Source organism: Sturnira hondurensis, unplaced genomic scaffold (genome assembly GCF_014824575.4).
Source record: "Sturnira hondurensis isolate 20B ecotype Veracruz unplaced genomic scaffold, ASM1482457v3 Scaffold0021143, whole genome shotgun sequence".
Lineage (NCBI taxonomy): Eukaryota > Metazoa > Chordata > Mammalia > Chiroptera > Phyllostomidae > Sturnira > Sturnira hondurensis.
In genome coordinates this window covers 25,503,132-25,525,460 of record NW_028093774.1, presented here as the reverse complement: position 1 = coordinate 25,525,460, position 22,329 = coordinate 25,503,132, and the positions used below count along the sequence as shown (strand labels likewise).

Here is a 22,329-nt window from a genome sequence, read left to right as displayed (position 1 = left end):
CAGGAGAGGCCCTGTAAGATAGGTACTGGTCCTCAGATATTTCCAAAGAAATGAGCCGTGGGCTCGAAGGGGAAGATGGTCGACCAGGGGCCATTCATAGAGGAGGACAAGTACCAAAATGTAGTTCTTAGCTTTAACTCTTCCTTACCAGCAAGTTCTCACTACAAGGATACATTCTTAGAATTTTCCTAATAAAATTCCTTTTTTTGTTTGTTTGTTTGAGTAAGCAACTCTGTCCTTAACTTCCCGCAGCCCTCTGTTGAACTCCCAGATGACCCTGGCAGTGTGATGAGTTCCCACAGCAGGATGCCTGGCTCTGTGTGCTCATGGACGGGGTGACATGGCTGGCCTGGTTGGTGTTTCTGGAGCTGTCACACTGGGTCACAGGAGTTGAGCCCGTCAGTGATGGTTACACAGAGCAGTTTTGCGGGAGTAGTTCTGTAATGCTCTTGTCTGTAACTCGGTGAACACGTCACCCTGATTGCCTGGGGAAGGCCACTCACTTCGGAAGCTAATTCTTGATAGTTGAGATATTTGCCTGTTTTTCCCCCTTGCCTAGGTACAGCCACCCAATCTTACCATTTCCACCTGTAATGGGAGATGAGCTGTATGCATATTCTCTTGTCACCCTGTGGTATACAGTTTTGGCATGTAGGTGGCAACACCAAGGCCCTTGGCTTTTTGACTTTTTGTTTCTTTACTACTTCTGCATGAACTGAGACATTAAAAAGAGTATTTCCCTTTGAAGGTTTCTGGTGTGGAGTTACAGAACAGACTGACACCTCTGTGCCTGCTGCCCGCGGCTCCTTAAGTCCGATTCTCCTTTTGTCGGAGGCCTCTCTTGTCCACTCCGGGTAACACTATAACTCATTCCTGTACCTTATACCAGCAATTTTCAAGTGGTGGGCCACAAGAATTTTTAAAACATGCTGTACCTGACTATTTCACCAGAGACACTGACCTCTTTTCCCTTAGATTGTCCAAAACAAAAAAAACGACAGCAGCCAACATAAAAATAGCTGTCTGGTGTGAATGAATGAAAAGTATAACTATTTTTTTGTTAGATCAGCAAAAATACAGGTTTTGGTGTGCTTCAGAATTTTAATAATTAGTTATGTATTCCATGAGATGAAAAGGGTAGAAAATTGCTGCCTTATACTAAACCCCCTTTAGTTTTTTGTTTCTCACAGAAACAATCACCTTCTGACATACTGTATCATTTACCACTTATTTTGTTCATCTTCTGCCTCCCACCGCTCAAATATGGACTCCACAGGATTCCTAGTTTTATTCACATCATATCCTACCTGCCTAGAATGGCACTCGGTGCACAGCAAGTGCCTGATAAAGAGTCCCTGAACGAAGGAGCTGGCCTCCCAGTGAGAGGAGAGAGGATACAGCGTAGCCATGAGGAACTTGGGCTTCCAGTCGAATGATACTCGATTTGAATGCCAGCTTTGCCACTTACTGGCTGTGTGTCTTCAGAAAGCGGCCTGACCTCTCGCAGCCTTTGCTCCTCGTCTGCGTAGTAAGGGCAACAGCACTAACCTTGGAAGTGCGTTGTAAAGATCAAGATAGACAAACAGGCAGTGGAGCACAGTGGTCAAGGGGCAGGGCTTTGCGTGCCAGTAGGTCTGGGGTCTGGAGCTTAGCTTCAAGGTCTGCTCTCCCATCACCTCGTGGACTTTTTGTAAACCTTCTAGGCTCTCTTTCTTCACCTGTGAGAGGGATACACTACTATGGCCTGCCTCCCGGGACAGTGGTCAGGATTAAAGGAGATGATCTCTGTGAAGTGCTTAGCAGATGACCAGCTCATAGTCAAGGATCCATTAAGCCAAGCTATTTTGAGGAGAGGAAAATTAGCCTCATTGCTCACACATAGTAACTGCTCAATAAATGGTGGTTTGAGATAAGAGCAATCTTGTTAGAACTCCGGGAACTTCTAAATTTATGATGCCGCTTTTCTTTGCATGTTCCCTTCTCTAGGGGTAATAAAACAAATGCCTGCTATTTTTATGAGATATTTGTTTTCACTTGAAAATAGAACAGCAAACAATTATGTGCCATAAAATTCTTTGACCTGTAGTCAGCCAGTTCTGTAATAACGTCAGGGGTTATGTTTAAGTGTCTGGGTTCAGTTGCCGCAGGGACTCTGTTGTACGAGGTGGTCACTGGGGGACTTTACACGTCTTGGGTGTTTAGCCAGCTCTTTGAGAGCTGAGGGAGTTGGTTCTAGTGGCCATGGTCTGGGGTTTTTGTGATGTCTCCAGAGGTCCACTGGCTTCCACTTTTTTCCACGAGAGATGCCTCTTCCCAGCTCTGCTCTTCATAATCATTGTGTGAGGCCCAGCCAGACACTTCACCTCTGCCAGACCCTCTAGCAGGGTGGCCCATCTTTCTGTGTGACCCTGACCCAGTGATTCAGCCTCACTGTATAATTTGTCTATAGGTGATGCTGTGTATGTACTTCCTGTTTGATCGTGCCGTGATGCAGCCATACCTGGGTAACCCCCTTTAATGGTATTAACGCGATCAGTGGGTTCCGAAGGTGGTAGCAGGATCGTTCCGTTGCCAAAGCTCCTTATCAGTCCCCCCCAGTGATGACCCTAATTGGGATCCATCGTTCCGCGGGCCACATGATCTGTCCTTTTGTCTGTGATTCTGCTCCAAGTCAGGAAGTGCTGGTTACCTAGTTTAATTACGGAAGGCCGTCTCATGTTCCTTGTCTCCAAGTCTTGGTTAGGGTCGGGCAACTTCTCTCCGACTCCCTCCCCCCCATGTACTACCAAATAACAGACTGAATTTAAATGAAAGTAATACAGGTTGTATTGATGAACGTTTTTTTATTTAAACATCTAGTTGAGCTTTGCTGTTGGTTTTGAAAGCATACATAGAAAAATGGAAACTTTCTTGTCAGTCATGTTGAAAATTTACTGGCCGGAAAAAAAAAATGTGTTCTTCGTGTTTTGTTTTAAGTAGTGGAACAAATCTGAGGACTCGGCTTCGCCTCCTGCTCCAGCACAGGAACGCGCCGCAGCCTGGCGGGGTCGTCCTGTGCGGGAACTGGAGGGGAGCTACCAGGATGGACGCTGATGACGCACAGTCATTTGAGGACTTTCTGGTTGTTTTGTTTTAGTTCTTATCCCCAGCTTTGCTAAGAAGTCTTTCATAAGATTTTTCCTAAACCCTGTTGCATATGAATTAGGGCTTTTCCTGTCCTCTGTGATGGGGCCTGGTACCTTTTGATGTGTTTTAGCAGAATTTAGCTTCTAAATACAGTTTGAAACTTAGCTCTGCAGTTTAAACAGTTAGACACCCCCCCCCACACACACACACACACACATCCACCCTGACTTTCTCAGCCCACTCTGTGGGACCCAACTGCGGCAGCAGGACAGCCCTGAGATGATCTGCATCTCCTTCCAACCAGGGTGGGACGTGCAGGCGTGAGAAGCTACATGAAGGGGGGACCCTTTCCAGTGTCTCTCAGCTTGGGGGATGGGCTGCATTTCCATTCTTATCAGAGTCCTCTTTTTATAGACACGTGAATTCCTGGTATAAATGCCTGTGTGTTATTTTAGAAAGATAAATATTGGTTACCTTTTTGATGATTTCCATTATTCCAGAGTTTAAAGCCCTCTGAAAACTCAAAGTACTCTGTAAACTCAAAGTATTATAACATTGAGGTCTCTTTTGCCATCTGAGATGACCTTCCACATAACTCTCAGTGACCACACTGCACCTTCTCCCTAGGCCCGGACCACACGACGCTTTCCCTCGGACTCCCGGGGCAAGGCCGTCGCCCCCGTCTCCTAGAGACCCCCACTGCTCTCTCTGTACCCCGATGACAGGCCTGTTCACTCCCTCTCATTGCAGCTTGTTCACATTCTCCTGTTGCTTCTCCTTTCCAATGCGAAAATATCAGTCTTCACTTCGTTTTGACCATAATTAGTATTTAACAAATACGCTATCATCTTAAATCTTAATAATTAAATTACTTGGGTAACTTTGTTTTGTCAGATATCCTGCTTGTATTTCAACTATGCTTCCGATAGCTGTAGGGGAATCTGTCAGTCAGAGGGTGCGTCAGATTTTTTATATCAGAAGAGGGAGGAAAAGGATGTGAAGCATGTTTAGCGTGGATTTTGGAGTCGGAGAACCGTACTCAAGACTCTCCTCTTGCGTTTCTGAGTCACTGCTTTAGAGAGCTGGTGTTTCTTTAGGGGCATTTCCGGTAACATGAAAACTGGTAGCAGGAGTCACCTAAGACTTATCCAAGGGTTAGTCATTAGAAAGAAGGAGGGGGAGAAAGGACGGTGTAGATTTATGGGTAGTGGTGGACGGTACAGAGATGGAGTTGGATTCTCAAAGCCTCTCCACGAGGTGCTGGCTGGGGAGAGAAGGTCTTCTACGGGTTCCACTGTAGCTGTGCCCGGGAGGGTGAGTGCGCAGAGCCCGTGGGACACTCAGGGCAGAGAGGAGGTGGCGGGGGTCAGCCCGGGAGCCTTGAATGTACAATTTACTCTGTCACCTCCTTGCAGTCTTGCCCTGAGTCTACCCAGTCCCAGCTATGGCTTTCTCTCACTTCTTGTGTGACTCTCTGCTGGGTGCTCTTTGATGAGCGGGGCCGCTTCCCACGATAAACCCTAACCAGCACTGACAGGGAACCTCCCGGTCAGTGGAGAGCCACCCTCCGGGACAGCACAGAGACGGTCACACCGGTGATGGCCATCTCTGCAGAGAGGAGAAGTGAATCCAAGATCCCGTCGCCATGGGCATCACCACTTTACAAGCAGCTTGTCCTTGTTTCAAAGAAGTTGCGAACCAGCTTCCGCATGGTGGTTACCCCTTCACCATCAGTCTGCATCTCTCCAAGGAGCACAAGACCTCGAGTCCATAGACTCAGGGGTGGGTCCCCTTTACACGCAGTAACCCGTAGGCTAGTTACGTTCCTCTCTGGTGTGGAAAGAGATGTCATGTCTGCATTGTTGTTAGGTGCTAAGGAGGTTCAGATGAGATTTTGTGTGTGTGGTATATGTAAATTATATATAAAACATATCCCCTTCATTATTCTAAAGCAACATAAAGAATTTTCCTCCATACCCAGGTATTTCAAAGGCTACATCTTGCATGGGTGAGAATCAGAGCCATGCTGTGGTCTAAGGGCCCTTCTGCTTACTAGTGTGAGTGGTTCCCAATGCCTCCGGCACCTCCTTTCCTCTCCCGTGAAGCTGGCAAGAATACTAGCTGCCTGGAGAAGAAACTTACATACAGTGGAGGGTGTGCTAAGTGGGCCAAAGACTGCTGGTCATGCTGTTTCCGGTATTACCTACCTAATTTTGTCCAAAAGGATTTCGAATACCACAGCAGTTTTCCAGTGTCGTGCTTGAACATGGCGTATCTGGTCGAAAGAAGCAGTTTTGGAGCCCCATAGCTGTTGCTGCTCCATGCAAATGAGGCACGGCCCTGAGTGCAGTGCCCTTGAAGGAGGGGAGCAGCACCGCCTCCCGCAAAGGGTCGCCATGAGGATTAAAGAGGGTAATGTGAGTAAGCCGTCGGGGTTTGGCACCCAGTGGGGTACTCAGTACGTGTTGGTTTTCTTCCTCTGGATTATATACTGCTCTTCAATTTTACCCTCATCCAGTAGCATTGACGAAAAGTTCCAAATAAGGCCTAGGACTCGATGCTTTTACTCGCACAGGGTGCTAAGGGAAGGTCAGACTGGGGTAAGGGCGGAGGGAGCCAGTTATGTTTGTTTATTTTATAATAAACAATAGTGGTATCTCATCTCCTTCCCCTGGTCCTGAGCCTGCTGAGTCACTGTTCCAGCCCCTCGGCCCTGTGATCTCTGGCTGCGTCTATGGAATACAGCACAACCCACAAGAAACCAGCACTAATAAATGGCAGAGAGCATTTGGAGGGATTTTTGTCTGCGTTCTTGTGCTTGCTCTCCTGGCAAGATAGGAAACCTCTAATAAGACTTTTCCTAAATGATGCTGCGTGTGCAGTGCAGGTTTTTTTTTCTCTGTTCTTCTAACAAATGACCATTTTGTGAGGTTTCTTTTCATTTTTTCCCCCTCTTCTTTCCTGCTTCTCAGTACATTCCACAAAGAGCTTATTCCTCTGCTGGTTACTGATTGATAGTTCTACTCTGCATGCCCTTTAATTTTGCAATAAACCAACAAGGAGTCGAGACCACAAGCTTAAAGAGAATTGACTTATTTATTTGCCTGGATTCACTGGAGCGACAGGCTGAGTTAGTCATGTCCGTGTGGCCCTGGCGAGGGCAGGAGGAGTCCTGTGAAGGAACGCTGTGTTGGAAAGAAACAGACAGAAAAGAGCTTACTTGTCCTCCCATGCCAAAGCAGCTGGGCATCCATTCTGCACTGCAGTTCCTTTCCGGGCCTTACTGGACGCAGGAAGTCGTCCGCGAGACTTGCCCACAGCGCCAGGATTCTGAGTTCAGTGGGACTTTGAGATGTGTGGAAATGGATATCCACCACCCATAGGTCCTGTGCCCCTTCTTTCTAAGGGATCCTGATGTACTGCAAAGGACTGTGGGAACCTGCCTAGGTTTCTTCAGGCCTTGCCTCTTGGCTGGATGACTTCAAAGCCCAAGAACAAACCCCTGTCCCTGCCAACTTCGTCCCAGCTGGGTTTTCACCTCCAGGCCAGGGACTCCATCAGGATGTAAAAGGCACTAATACATTCCATGAACTGATAATCAAATATACTAAGAATCAATTAATGTTTTCTTTATTTAGTAGCACCACTGTATGGAGTGACCAGTCTGAAAAGAAAACAAACACCATTTCAAGTAGGAAAACAAGAACTAACTTCTCGAGTGGGTCAGGTGGTGGTGCTAAGTCAAGCAAAGCTGGGCCGGTTTGAAAACGTAAATTTAAGTAGTACTCCGTACCCAGGGCTGCTCCCTTTGAGTGGATGTGAAGCTGGGAAGACAGATGCCTGCACGGAATCCACCCCAGCTCTGACTCCTGTTCCAGATCCCAGTGTCGGTTGTGGCTTTACCACGTTTAACCAGCTAACTCACTGTTGTCACTCGGCTCTGATGTGGCAGCCTTTCTTCTGAAACTCTTGCCATCACACGTTAGCAGAAGTGAAAATATTATCAGGGTGGTTCGTGGCGAAGACAGAAATAGACCCCAGGAGTGGGTGTCTTTCTCTTGCCGGACCTGCCGGAGCGTGGTTCCTTCCCGGCCTGCAGGCAGCGTTCCCGCCTCTGCTGAGCAGCGTGCTGGCAGTCCGCCTGCTGGCTTCTCCTCGCTGCTGCAGATTTGTCTTCTCCTTAAACATTTTGTTTCGTCTTCCTTTGCATGTGACTGTGCGCAAATAACATGAGACTTTGTCAGGCTGATACCAGCAAATGCTCTGCTCAAAGGAAATGGATCAACACACATCCATGAGCCTGTGAGTGTTTACGTGGAGAATCTTTTATGTGGTAAATCCAGCAAAGGCCAAGAGCCAGACAGGCATGGTTTGATTCCCACCCTCCCACGTGCTATCTATTTGGTCTCAAAAAATTGCTCCACTTCTCCGAACTTTACTTTCCTCATCTTCAAAACTAGGATAATGATGTTTACGTCACTGAGGTGTGAGGATGAAATGAGCTAATGTGTGCTGACACAGGGTCTGATACAGGGGAAGTACTTAATAAATGTTAATGCCCTCCCTTCTCTTCTTTAGAATAGGGGCAGAGATTTGGAAGTGCGCAAAAGTCTCATAATATTTACACCGGAGGTAGACAAAAATAACATACATGGCACAATGAGAAGGAAGTTCTCATACCAAGTTACTTGGTATTGATCCTAGAGAGGGAGCATGAAGAACGGAGACGTCAGTTGGGCCTTGCACGGTTAGGAAAGATTTCGTGGACGAGGTGGTGTTTGAACTGGCCCCAGAAAAACTGCAAAGTTAAAGGAGAGTAAAGGAGGGCATTTCAGACTGGGACATGTGGGCTTGGACGAGAGCCCATGTGAACTGTGAGAAAGAGATAGAATGACAGGGCCCCAAGCCTCAACTTTCCCACTGGAAAAACTGAAGTGAAGACCGTGATAAGTGAAGTGCTCATATTTGTTAGGCACCTGCTAGGTAGGTATTAGCCATTGTCCTGTGTGCTCTATAGGCCCACTCTTTCATCCTCATCATAGCTGCGATTGTTATGCTAATTATACAGTTAGAGAAGGAATCTACCTGAAATTATTCGGCCAGCAGGTGGTGGAGCTGCGATGGACACCCAGGAGGTCTGACTGCAGAGTGCACCCTCCTAACACACAACGGCTGCTTGGGGTGCTTCCCAGCTGCCCTCACGAGGTGGCAAGGGTCAGCTAAGATCATTCTGTGAACATACTCTGACAATTACAAAGCACTATGCCTACATAAAATGATGTCACTCATTATTCTTTTTAATGATATCCGATGAGAGGTGAACAAGATAGCCAGCTGTAAACGAGGGAGGAAATTACCGGAGAGCAGTCCCTGCACTCACATTGGGCAGGATTGGCTGCGCCTGTGCCTCACCATCCCTTCTAGCAGCTCCGACCCGACACAACCTCCGAGGTCCTCTTGGGGCCCTGCTGCAGGTGGCCATTCCCAAGCCACCAGAGTGAGTGCTGGAGACTTAAAAACCTGTTTGTCTTCTGGCATTAGGGCTTATGCCGTGACTGTGATCTGTCCTTGGCTAGGACATCTGTTTTATGGGCCTGTGGCACGTGATTGGGACTTGTCAGTGACCATGACAGACTATCTTCACTCCAAGGGCATTGCTGGGGAAGGAGGCCTGCCCCTACTCACCATGTAAATATTTACTCATTTTCATGTATTTGTTCTGGGCCTATTCTTGTGTCTCTCCTATGTTGACTCTGGTTAATTGTAGGTTATAATTGGACACAGACAGCATTGCTTCCACTTCCAATCCCCGCCCCACCCCCTTTAAAGAAATAACACCTTACTCAGTATCGCTTCCTTGAGGATATCAAATAAATAGTTTTTGTTCAAAAGCATATCTGATGAGGATGCTGCCTTGGAAATTTGTTCCTAGGCAGACCTTTGACCTCCTTTTGAACAGATAGTGAGTGACCTTTGCCCCTATTTTATGCCACAGATTCACTCTGGGGATAGAATTGGATGCACACATCCAGTTTCAGAGTTTGGAGAGCCATGGCAGAGTGCACGGTGAGGATGCCGTTCGCCTTGGTGGCACGGAGACACAAGGGGACAGACCAGTGTTGGCCTTTCTGGGCTTCCGCTCTCCCTCCTACAAGCCACCGTCCGTGTGGCTGGGGATGGAGAATAACAACGCTGATGTTTGATCAGGCTGGACTCCCCCAAGAGCAGCATTTTCAGACCCAGCCCCTCAAAGGGAGCAAGTGACTCAACAGAACTGTTTTCTTGGTTTCAAATGAGTCTAAGGAGGGGAAATCAGTTAATAGCAGCCTCCTGTGATGGGCTGATCATAAAGCTGTGTCTTTCTAATCCTCCTTGCTACTCAAAGGGAGGGGAATCCCCAGACCCCAGGAGGGCACATGAATAGAAAGCACCATTAAGTAACAAAAACACCTACAAAGGTCAGCAGAAACTCAGGGGGCTGTTGGAAATTCACCTCTGCCTGTCTGTGAGGCCCAGTGGGCAGTAAGGGAGTGGGCGAAGACAACCAAAAGAACTCCAGGCAAAAGCCGACGAGGCCACAGGAAATGTACAGTACGGGGAAGGCTGATAGCAAGATTTCTTCCATGTCCCTGAACCTCAAGAGTCCTGTGACAGTTGGCCTTGTTCTTTTCCAAATCCCAACTGGCCAGAGACCTTTTTGGCCCCATGCTTGCACACAGTTGCTGAACGCACCATTTGCAGCTGCCGTGAGTGCACTGTCGCAGTTCACCAATGGTGCGTGCCGTTTCCTGCAGTGGGCCCGAGAGCACCAACAGGATGCTGCCGAGGTTGGGCTGGAGGTGGAAAGAGCACACCAGCCTGCTGTTTGTGGCCTTGATACGACTGTTGCTCCATCGGAGACCCGGAACCACCACATGTTAACCTCAGCCCCATCGGGGTCAGTGGAACAGTACGCTGACACGGGAACTGGAGCTCTTCACGCCTACGTCCACGGCACAATAGTTGCTTGCCCAAGGTTTCCACTGCACCTTCTTGCACGTGCACCCCAGGAAAAGTAGGTCAAGGGGAAAGCCACCCTACTGCGCCACGCAGTTTTTTCTTATGTTTATTTTGGCCAAATGGCAGACACAGTCCTACCTCAGTGTTTCCCCAAACTCAGTGGTCTGGGCAATGGCTAAAATGAGATGGCAGAGGTATTATTATCAATCCCTTCGTGACTGAGTATGTTTGTGTTTGTGCAAAGCAGTGGAGAGTCTTTTCCTCCATCTATGTTGCCTCATACTGGGCCAATGTCTTCTCTAGGTACCTGTACAAGGCAGAGTGTTTCTATAGCTGTGCGTGTGAATTTCACAGTGGAATCTACAAGAGAGATTTTTCCCCTCCAGTCCACAAAAAGAGGTGTGAATTTTATGAAGATTTCTCCCCTCATTCTTTTTTTTTTTTCCTTCCTCTCTTCTGCAGCCAGTGCCAATTAGTTCTGAGTAGGGCGGATTTCTTAAGGTTGCAGACAAGAATTGGTGATAACAGAGGCATTTAACACCAATTGAAATGTGTAACATTTTTCATAGCAGCCTGTTACATTTAGAGTCACGACACATTCATTTTCTTTTTTTTAATCCTTACCCAAGGATATGTTTATTGATTTTAGAGAGAGGGGAAAGGAGAGAGAGGTGGGGAGAGAGAAACAGTGATGTGAAAAGCATTTATCAGTTGCCTTCTGTATATGCCCTGACCGGGGATTGAACCGGCAACCTTTTGGTGTAGGGATGATGCTCTAACTAACTGAGACACCTGTTCCAGGGTACATTTCATTTTCTTTATATTTTCTGTGAACCTAACACTTTCAGGTATAGAGAGGTCAGGAGCGTTTCCCAGAATTGGACAGCAGGTTAGTGACCGAGCCAGAAATAAAAGGCAGTTGCCTGATTCCCACAACAGTGCCTTCTTCACGCCAAACTGAAGTGCGATCCTTTAACCACAAATATTTCAGGAGGAAAATCCCCCATAGCCTTTCAGATTTTCCCAGAAAACGATTGTCACGCAGACCTTTGAGATGGAAAGAGCAGGCCGTACTGCTAAACCGTTATCGGCTCTTTATTCTCAAACTGTCAGTTGATATTCTCTGGGCTGAAGCTAATGAAAAATTACTTTTTTCCATAATGGAATGATTTATACCATTTCAGGGCTTGGCAAAACTAAGCCAGTGAATAGTAAAACCAGACTTCTGATGCTCAAACTCCAAACTATTTGGTCTGACTTCCCCTCACAACAAATACTGGATATCACTTTTCAAAGCTGGGAGCGACGGGAAGGGAGGACGTGGAGTTGTCAGGGGAGTTGCAAGACCCACTTTTGGGGGGTGCGCCCCTGTTCCCACACTGCATTCAGCACCCCCTCCCACTCTTGTCCTTTTCCCTCTGCCTCTCACCCTTCCCCACCACCCCCAGTTCCTATCACAGCAGATGGGTTGGGGCAGACCTTCGCGGGTGGAAGGCAAGAGGAGAGTGAGGTGAAAAGCGCTCCAGGGCCTTGCTCTCAGGCTTTTCGGATGAAAGGACTCAGTGAACCCTAACAGCTTCTCACAGGAAAATTCCAGCCCCTGTCTCCTTACAAGCAAGGCATTTGGCAATCCTGAACAGAACAGGGTTAAAACTCAGAAGTTCCAACTTATTCCAGGCCTCTGCCTGGATAGAAGGCTTAGGTCCCTGTTGTGTCTGTCAAGCAGAATCATTTCAGATACCCAAAGTAACATTGATAAAAGGTGTGCTTTAAGCAGATAAGCTGTTTTTATTTTTAGATTTTATGTATTTATTTTTAGACAGAGGGGAAGGGAGGGAGAAAGAGTGGGAGAGAAACATCAATGTGTGGTTGCCTCTCACACGTCCCCTACTGGGGACCTGGCCCGCAACCTAGGCACATGCCCTGACTGAGAATCCAATTGGCCACCCTCTGGTTCACAGGCTGGTGTGCAATCCACTGAGCCACACTGGCTAGGGCAGATAGACCATTTTTAACACAAAAAGAAAACAAATTAAAGATGCCTTCAGAGCCAATAAAAAGCAGAGCCCTGTCAGTTGCAGAATGCCAGGGTTAGTGGTGGGCAGGCAGTTTGTGAGCAGTCAGCCACCCCCACAGTCTCTCTGTTTTTTTAGGGCAGGGGTCCCCAACCCCAGGGCCTCACATTGGTACTGGTTGGTGGCCTGTCAGGAACCAGGCCGCACAGCAGATGAGCTTGAATGTAATATACTTGAATCATCCCGAAACCATCCTCCCTACCCCCGACACCCCCCTGTCCCTGGAAAAACTGTCTTCCATGAACTGGTCCCTGATGCCAAAAAGGCTGGGGACCACTGCCTGTTTACTTGGTAGCCCTGAGCATCAGGACAATCAGTGCATCTGGCCTTAGCACCCAGTTAAAGTGATTCTGAAACTTCCCTGATTCTCTGTGTTAGAGTGCGGCAGATTTCTGGCAGGGAGTGGGTGGGAGGAGGAAGCGGGTGTTTTTATGGGCAGGGACACGTCTCTGAGATGACTGAGGTTGCCTCATGATTCCTCCAGCCTAGCCTACCCCTTAACCTTGGTTGCACGCAGACAGGAGTTCTGCGAAGAGTTTTAGTTTCCAAGCCTCCTCTGGGCCTCAAAAATGACAACCCACATGCTTCTGAGGGCACCAAAAACTACCAAAAAGACTGGCAGAATTCTCCTAAGATGCTGGACACTGTCTCAGAAGCTGATGCTGTTTACCTGTTTGACTTATGGTCATTTATTAGTGTCAGAACACAGAAGGACCCTTGTCACAAGATTAGGCCTGCAGCAGAGCCGCATTTTGATAATCTTTTAGTGTATTCCTGGGTGTTAGAGCCCTTTGTTCACTGCTTTTATAGATCAGGTTCTCTAGACCAGGACCTGAGGCTTGGAGAGGTCACCTGTCTGTAGGTCTGGGCCCAGGGTTCTCCTCTCTCCTCTGCCCAGTGCTGCCTGAGGAGGGAGAGCAGACATGGAGGCCTGCACCTCTCTCTCCTGGTCTGTTATTAACTGTTGTCTCAGGTGATTCTAGTTTGCTGTATGGAAGGTGCAGATTATAAAATTTGCCTCTCACCTGTCCCCACAGAGACCTGAATGAGGACATGTTCTTAGGTCCCTAAAAATTCTTACTTGTAAATACTGAGTTGTGTTGCTGACCCTAAATATCTGTTCTGCTGAGCACACAAGGCCAGACATCCTGTTCCAAGCTATTCTGTCCCTGACTGACCGCAAACCCCCTCTTCTCTGTTACCTTGCGAAAGTCAGATAAAAGGGGCATCTTCCATGAAAGGCTGTGCCTTTCGGCCTGGCAGTTCCCCACTCTGATTTCTCTGGGGCTGTTCCATTTTCTCTTCTGTCCACCATTTTCCAGTACTCGCAGTGGGTTGAATATACTAAGTAACTATTCATGGAGGAGGCCTTAGCAAAGAGACTCCCAAATACTTAAATGCAGACACATGCCGTGGCCCCGTGAGGCAGAATGCATTCTGGACCAGGAGCAGGAGATGTGAGTAGGTTGTGGATACAGCCTAGAGGTAGTCTGGCCACGGCACAGGTGAGGAAAGGGGGGTCCACTGCAGCTGGATGGTCCACAGTAACACCTGGGGTCAGACTCCACTGGTCAGCGGACTCTTGCTTACCAGGTCCCTGACCCGTGGGGCTGGTGGTTCCACTGACCAGCTTACTTGGCTCCTTCTTTCTCTTCTCGAGATAATTTGCTCTCTTAAGCTATATTTTTGATACTTAGCAGGAATGAGTCCTGTATTTCTGTCTGCTTGTGTGTTGGAGTTTCAACCCTAGGATCCTCTGCCTTCTGACATCAATGGCGTTCATTCCCGGCTGTCTATCTGCCTCACTAGGGCATTTGGACTTTAGCTGGTTCCTGTCTCTTCATCTCTTTTTTCTAGCTTATAATATTTATATTGGTTAGTTATGAATATGTACCCCAAGGTTTCCTCTTCTTTAGAGAATGTCATTGTTCCCATAAAGTGAATATAGATGTTAAGCTACTGTACGCAGAAGAGTCGAGTAGGATGCAATTAGAAAAGGTAGGAACTGCAAGGGAAAACTTGGACCTAGGTGCATGGTGTTTGAAGGTAGAAATCCTCCATTACCCCCATTTTGCCTTGGGGGGGGGCAGAAATGAAACTCAGGGTCTGGGGGCATGATACAAGGGTCCATTTTCTGTTCAGGTGTGCGCGAAGCCTCCCACAGCCCAGAGCCCAGTGCAGGGAGGCCTGGGAGGAAGTGGTCTTCCCATACATGAAGCTGCTTGGAGACCATTGTTACTTCTCAACTTATAGGCTGCCTGTTCCCCCCAGTATTTGGATGGTATTCTTCCTGAAGAGTAAATTAATTTGGATTCCATCTCCTCCTGGTTTCAGATGTAGTCATAACTATTTTTTAGAACATATTTCTTCACCCTCGTCCAAAGGCCAGTCTCACTCTGGTCTTTGGATGGTAGTAGATGGTAATGTAAGGGGGGGGGGGGAATGTTGTAAATAGGCCGTACTTTTAGAGAAATGGCAAAACTAGCAGATACCACTTCAATTCAATTGCGGTTGTTTTTGGAACATATTAATAGCAAGTATTTGTTCTCTCTCAGCAGTAGGCTACATGCTGGACAAAAAGGGGATCGGGCATGGGTTTTCTATCTAACCAAGTGAGCAGATCAGCAAAGAATAATTAAAGACAGTGATGGAGGCTAACCTTTGTTAAGCATTTACCATTGGCCAGGCACGGTATACTTAGGACTTTATACGCATTATCCAGCTTAATCCTTGAAACTCTGCGAGTGAAGCATTAGCATGAGGGTCTATGAAGTAGACCAGAGGGTCTATGAAGTATGTATAGTGTCACACAGCTAGTGAGTGGTCGAGCCCAGGAGCCAAACTCAGGTCTGTCTGACACTAATCACTGTGCCAGCTGCTCTCACACAAATTTGGTACCAAGCAGGAGAAGCTCCCATCTTCCCAGGGGGCGAAGCAGCAGGAACGCCCCTTCAGGTGTCAGTCAGAGCTCGTCATTAGAAACCAGACATTGCTGCTACTCTGTTCGTAACTTGTAATAGTATTTTGTCAGTTATGTTAAGGAGGTCATTTTCAAGGGCGCAGGTTGCCTCAGAGGCCAGCACAGCTACAGGCTTCTGCCCAGGCATGATTAATTGTCATCAATACTATTTGGAAAAGTTTCCATTCTATCATTTTGCTATGCTCAGATTTAGAAAAACAGTTCAGTAAGATGGAGTGATTAGCCACCCCCTTAGTTTGGTTGCTGTGGATACCTTCAATGATTTGGATTTCAGAGTCATAATAAAAAGGGCCAGGATTGTTAGCAAAGCCACTGGGGAGGTTGTTATCTTGCCATTGGAGGGTGAAGCGTCCTCTTCTTCGTCTACTATTCCACTGGAAGTGGAACTGAGGGTGCTTATCTCTTGCCGTATGTCTGTACTGTGGTTCTGTTGCACGTCCTACAGGGCATCACTTTCCTAGTTATGTACAGTCAAACGTCACCTCAGAACGAGTTTCCACTCCAGGACTGATAAATAGTAGTTGAGAAAAAAGTGGTCAGTATATTTGAGTAAGTGCCTTATCTTTTAACATACAAGTTTCTAAAGAAGACATACGGCACTTTTACATCTTTATTTTCCCCTGTGCGTACTCGTACATGCTTTGCGTTGTAGGTATTCACTGAATTTTTACCTTACTACTGTTAGTATATCATTAGAGCTTTACTATCACCAAGCCATCGTTTAGAAGAACCCCCTTAAAAGTAAAACTTACATATTTAGATCTCTCAGAAGCTCCACATTTTTTTAAACTAGGACAGACAGACATTATTTTCTTCATTGGTAGATAAAGCACATAGTACTTTCAGAACAATGCTAGTGTCTTACTGACCTTGCTTTAAATAATTACTGTCTTTTTCTTACTGAGATTTTTACACAAATTCTTTGCAATTAAAGAAAATTTAGTACTAAGATAGGTAGAGATATTCAAGTATTGAAGTATATCCTGATGTAGAGAACTGTGATTTAGTGTTTTATTATTATGTCCCATTGTTGGAGGCACAGGAGATATACTAACTTACTGACCTGTATGATATCATTCTGAAGGAAACAATGACAACAGTGGCTTCTGTTTATTGAATATTTACCATGTGCCAGACACTGTGTTAAGTGCCTTACATCAATTATCTCTTTTAATTCTCAAAACTATTCTATAATATAGGTGTTATTTTCCCTATGCATAAATAAGCTCAAAGGTTTAAGCACCTTTCCAAGGTTCACTGTGTCAGAGTCAGAATTTGAGCCCAGTTTTATTGAACTCCAAGGCCCATATAACATTATAAAGAGAAATGAACGCATTCCCTTAGTCATGCTCATGGATGTGACTATTGGCTTCTGACGAGAGCAGACTGTTATTTGACCATTTCCAGCCATTGTAATGGAAGGCATAGCATACGCAGTTCTTTCCGGTCCGAGTGAAAAGTAGCAACATAGAAGAACGTGAGTGATAAGACTGGCGAATACTCAGTGGAATGCTGTACCGTCTGACCTTCGCTGTAGAAAAGCTAGAGACTAAGGAGCCGAGCTGACACACAAAACCTTGGGAAAGGTGGTCTTTGCTAACAGAGCACTTCATTTCTTCACTGACCTTGCCGTCGTGCTCCCGTCTCAGCCCTCAATTAAGCTGCCATTAGCCTAGGATTTATAAGGTGTCGCTGGCCATTCGAGAGACAGCGACAGAGGTGTGGCTGAAAAGCGGGACAACAAAGAATGGAAAGGATTTTCATTTCCGTTCAAGTCAGCGTGACAACAAAACCATAACTGACCCCAGGACAGAACAAGACCGTCCAGCCAGGTGCATATAAATGATTCGTAACCTTTTCAGGAGGTACATTTCCTCCATTAGACCAAGGTGCTCACAGTTTCTTCCCACCCGTGGTCGGAGCACATGAACCCCAGGAAGCCAGCGGCAGTGGTGATGTTGCAGTTTTCCAGAGGAGAATCTGTATCCCGCTCTTCCTGTAGGTTTCTAAACAACAGAGTACATTTCATAAGTGAGAATTTTTAAGGAACTAAGAAGTTTTTGACTGAACCAAATGTGAAAATACTGTGTGGCAGTGGACTGTGTGAATTCGGTAATTGTAGAGTGTTTTCTAGGAATTTTAAGTGTTAGGAACTTTAATTGAATAGGTAGGATTATATTAGTTTGTGTTTAAGATATATAGTGCAGCTTTAGAGTTCTTTTGTTAGACTTCAATTAATTTAAAAGAAGAGCATTATTCCTTTAGGGGTGAAGCTTGTTTTAATTTCACAAATTTGAAAATAAAACTCTGACTTTTTTGATTTAACAGGGGAAGAAGTCCCTGGCATCCGAATTTTCAGTATTGCTCTTATTCAGGACTAGTGATATCCTGGGTTGTGGATATAATCTTAAAAATTAAAGTTTAGGAAAATGTGTACACATGCAAATTAATTTTCAGATTAGCTTTCTATTATTCAGCTAATGTGACGACACCTCTCAGTCCCAATTTACTTAGCACTTAGAAAAAGTTGATTAGTGATTGAAGCTCTGAGAAAAAGTTGGCCTATTTCCTCAGTTCTCTGTGATTTGAATGACCGGTGGGCTTGGCCAGATATTCTGGCCTAGAGATAAAGTTGATGAAAGTCAGGGCTGGGGCTTTCCTACCTGTGTACTTATCAGTCTTCCCCTAAGCCACAGTCTCCTTTTGATAGCTCTAATAATTAATTTGCTCTTCTCTCTTCTTCCTCCCCCACCCCACCTTCTCCCTGTCTGCTCACAGGTTATCTTGACGAATCAAATTACAACCCATCTGAGCAGAGCAAGAGCTTCTCAGGCAGACCTGGTGTCTCCAGCTGATGATTTGTCCCTGTCTGAAGGTAAGGGATCTGTCCTAGACGGGCTGAAACTTGACACTGACATACAGCCCCACCACCCTCTGCCCCCTGTGGGGAGCTGGGAGACGCAGCTAAGAGACCCTGGCCAGTGAACCCAGCCAGAGCCCGGTGGTTTAGGCTTGGCCCCCTTTCCTGGCATCCAGTCCCTTATTTTTGGAGAGTGTCTTGCTCTGTCACTGTAAGTGAGCTTCCTTTTTCACCCAAGTCATCTTAATAAGCATCCATCACCTCCACCTTGAGGCTTATCACTCCTCTATAGGTTGTTTTGGGTTCTTAGTATGAGGACCGGTGAACTGCTCACTGACACTGTTTTGGAGACTGATGCTCACAAGTTGGCTTTACCAGTGGTCTCTCGACGATTTAGCACTTTTTCTGTGCTGGGCACTTTTAGACCAGTGTGATGTGCCAGTGGTGTGGCATCCCTATCAGCTTTACAGAAAAGTTAAGACAGGCACTCCGTGTTGGTAAATCTGCAAAATTTTCTCCATCCTCCTGTGTTAGCAAAGGTCAGGCTGGCTATGACTTACACTAGGGGAACCACACCACTAAGCCAGTGGGTGGTTTCTACTTTAATTGAAAGTTCTTACTTGACATTTCTGAGTTCTGCTAGTTGTAATCTTTCAGGGCAAAATGCCATGGGCCTACATATATGTGCCTGGGTGTTCCGGGCCCCTCAGAGCTTCCCTCTGTCTGAGAATCATTCCTGATGGACTACATGGGACTCCCAGGCCTTCCAGGCCTCCTGGCTGCCCAGGTGGTCTTCCAAGGGTCGGCCTCAGCTTACGGTCCCCAGATCGCAAGGGCTACACCCCTGCTTCTTGGTGGTGTTTTTTCAGAGTGAGAACTAATTCCTCATTGGAAGCAATAGTAAAAGGGACTGCGTACCCTGTTTCCACATTTAGTGGTGCATTATCATGCCCCCATTACCTGGACTTAAAAACCGGAGTCGTTTTCTGTCCCTCCCACTGTACATTCCTTTCACCATCAAGTCTCCGTGGTTCTTTTTCCCACATGTATCTGGTGTCCTTTTTCCTTTTTTGTAATGTGTTTTGTGATCAGCTGCCCTGTGAAACTCACAATTGGATTATTTTAATAAAATCCCAAAATGTCTTCCCAACTCCAGACTCAACCGTTTCCATGCTGCCGCCACCACGGGGAACTGGCCTGATCTGGCTTTCTTGTGCTGCACCACTCCCCTCCTAAGGAATCTCGGAGTTGTTCAGCACATTTTCCAAGAATGGGCTAAAATCAATGAGCTAATTTTAAAATAGTTAGGAATTTGTGATTTGTGTCATGGACATCAGCGAATGCTAAGAATTCATGTTTTTTTTTTTTTTTCTTTTTTTGCATGGATCTGTTTCCCAAACACCGGTAGATAAAGTCAATACTTCCGAACGCTTTTCAGTCTGCTCTTTCCTTCCTGTTCGCCTGTGTTCGCGCCATCACCGAGGCTGAAGCTCCGGTGCCAAATGTGCCAACTTGCTGCCTGTGGCCCCCACGCCTGTCCCCGCGCCTCTGCAGGGGCACTTCGCCAGTCCAGAATAGCATTTCCCCTTTTCACTTCCGCCTATTCTTTTCTTCCCACTCCCCCTCCTTCGAGGTTTGCGTAAAGAGCACCTCTTCCACAAAACCTCCCTGCCTGCTCCAGGGGCTTGCGTCTCATTCTCTGTTCCTCCTCTGTGGTCCCTCTATTGCTCCGCTATATAAAGAAAAGGTCTAGAAAAATTAACGTAACTTTCCATGGTTTCCCAACTCGATTGGCAGATATTTTAAGGACACAGACTATCTTGCGTTCTTTTTGCGTCTATGCTGTCCCAGACTGACAAAGTCCTAGGCACACAGTAGCCTGTAAATAAATGCTGACCGAATGCCATGGTTAATGCTTTGTAAAGACAGCGACCATGACAACCACAAAAAATACCTATGAACATCATTAAAAATTGTTATAATTATTTCATATACCACACACATACAGAGTAATTCAGCTCTGCAAAGAGGAAAATATCTTGTTTCCTTATTTAAAAACCAATAAGTAAGAGCTCTCTGCTTTGTCTGGGCTTCCTGGTTTATCTCAAGCACAGATGAGGAGTGAGACAGTTAGCAGAGGACACTCCTTGGGGGCTCCAGTGTCCCCGCTCCCAGAAAATGGTGAAGTCGGGTTCATGGCAAAGCGAAGGGTGACCAGCTCACTCTTCAACAACTTTTTCTATTATGAAACCCAGGGGAGAAGGGAAACAATTGATTTTTTTTTTTAGATCTTTTTCTTGAGTAGCTGAGCAGGTAACAAGGTTGTAGAAATAGTTTTTCCTGAAGTCTATAATGAAATTCCTTACCAGTGAATTAAAACGGACAAGTTTCTTAGCATACGTGTACCTATTCAAACATATGACAGTTTGTTAATATCACCATGATTAGTATGGATAAATTACTTTGTTGCTCTTTCAGGCATTTGTGGTGTCAGCTTTGCCATCATTTTGTCAGCTCTGCGATCATGAGCAGGTCTTTCAGCCACTTGGCCTCAGGTTTTCCTGTTAAGTGACAGGGGGGATGAATATACAATTGCTGGAGTCTTTCTCTAATGTCATAAGATCATGATTGGGGCCGAAGACCAGGAGCATTCACTACATGGTGGGGTTTTAAATTCTGATTTTTCAGAGTGTGAAGAATGACTTTGTTGTCCTAGATTAAGCATAATAGAAAGGATCTTCAGAAATCTTAGCATTGATACCTTTGGCATGCCTCTAACAGTCTCCTTTCCCATAGTGTTCTCTCTCTCAATACTTCTGGTCTTGTCTGTCTGTCTCTTGCTCTTCCTGCCTTTCTTCCACAAGAAGTGGATACAAACAAGTGCAAGTGAGAAACACACCCTAACCAGTGAGCGCAAGGTCTGCCCTGTCCAGTAACAGATTTGAGCTGCAGCACAGAGGGCACAGCTCAAACAGCGCTCCCTTGAAAACAGTGGTGGGGTGAGAACAAGGCAGAGCAGCCAGCGATCAAATGGTCCGANTTCTCTCTCTCAATACTTCTGGTCTTGTCTGTCTGTCTCTTGCTCTTCCTGCCTTTCTTCCACAAGAAGTGAATACAAACAAGTGCAAGTGAGAAACACACCCTAACCAGTGAGCGCAAGGTCTGCCCTGTCCAGTAACAGATTTGAGCTGCAGCACAGAGGGCACAGCTCAAACAGCGCTCCCTTGAAAACAGTGGTGGGGTGAGAACAAGGGGCCACAGAGCAGCCAGCGATCAAATGGTCCTAGTTGACCTGAGAGGAGCACCCAGCAGGAGCTGACTCAGGGAAATGAAGTCCCTTCTGCTCTGACGCAGAGCGAGGAGTACAAGTGACCTGGCCCAGCTGAGAGATCTCTTCCATCCCAGCGATCCTGTACTATTAATATCTGCCAGCTGCAGGCCTAGAGCGTCTGCCTGCTGAGATCAAAAGAACGCCTGTCTTAGCTGGAGCAAGGTCATCTGCACAGGGCTGTAAAATCGAGCCCTGGCTGGCTCAGCGACCTCTGCAGGGGAGAAGTCAGGACGTGGGGAGGTGCTCTCTCACGCTCCTTTAATCTCAGCTGACCAGCTGTTGCCCTCCCAGTATTTGTAAAGTTGAGAGTCCTTTGTTTTAGTGTTGCTTGTTTTTCTCTTTTTTTCCCTTACTAGATGTGTGGTTAGGTTGTCCCTTGGATTATGTAGACCCATGTTCACTGCTTGGGTCTGTGGGATGATTCCCTTCACTGAGGTTTCATGCCTGTGTCAAACTACCCAGCTCCCAGGAGGGAGAGGCGCAGGGGGACAAGTGGATGGACCCAGAGGCCAAGGACTTGCTTGACATCACTCCTGCCGCACAGCTTTGTGCCTTGAGAAGGAATGACAGAACAGACAGAATTTTCCCCGTTTCGTTAAAATACCTCCTGGTGTGTGTGGTGTGATTGTCGATGTTTAGCCTGCCTTTTTTTAAATGTTATTTCATTCAGTTGGGAGACTGGAACTTTCAAGACTTGATGCAAATTGACCAAAGTTATTCTGTGAACCTAAGGGCAAAAATCAAGATTTTCTTTTTTAATAATCTACATGGTTCTCGAGCAGGCATTGTGAGTCAAAGTATTTTCCTCTTCAGTTTTTTGTTCTGTTGACAGAAACCCAGGCATCTAGGGTGTTACAGAGTTCAGTGAGAGGTCATTGACTAAGGTATTGCGACTGTTCTGTGGCCAAGGACATGTTCCTTCGATGCCCTTGATGGTTCTTCCTGGAGGTCATCGAAG

At 46.5% G+C, this 22,329-nt stretch overlaps 1 protein-coding gene across 4 annotated transcripts in view; it reads left to right on the top strand.

The window, feature by feature from the left end:
• RAD51B (RAD51 paralog B) overlaps positions 1-22,329 on the top strand; it is a 519,294-nt gene that overhangs the window by 346,138 nt on the left and 150,827 nt on the right. For all 4 annotated transcript variants that reach the window (XM_037031686.1, XM_037031684.1, XM_037031685.1 and 1 more), the window contains one exon: positions 17,959-18,055. In XM_037031686.1, the coding sequence (XP_036887581.1) occupies positions 17,959-18,055 (97 nt within the window). The remainder of the gene's footprint in view (positions 1-17,958; positions 18,056-22,329) is intronic.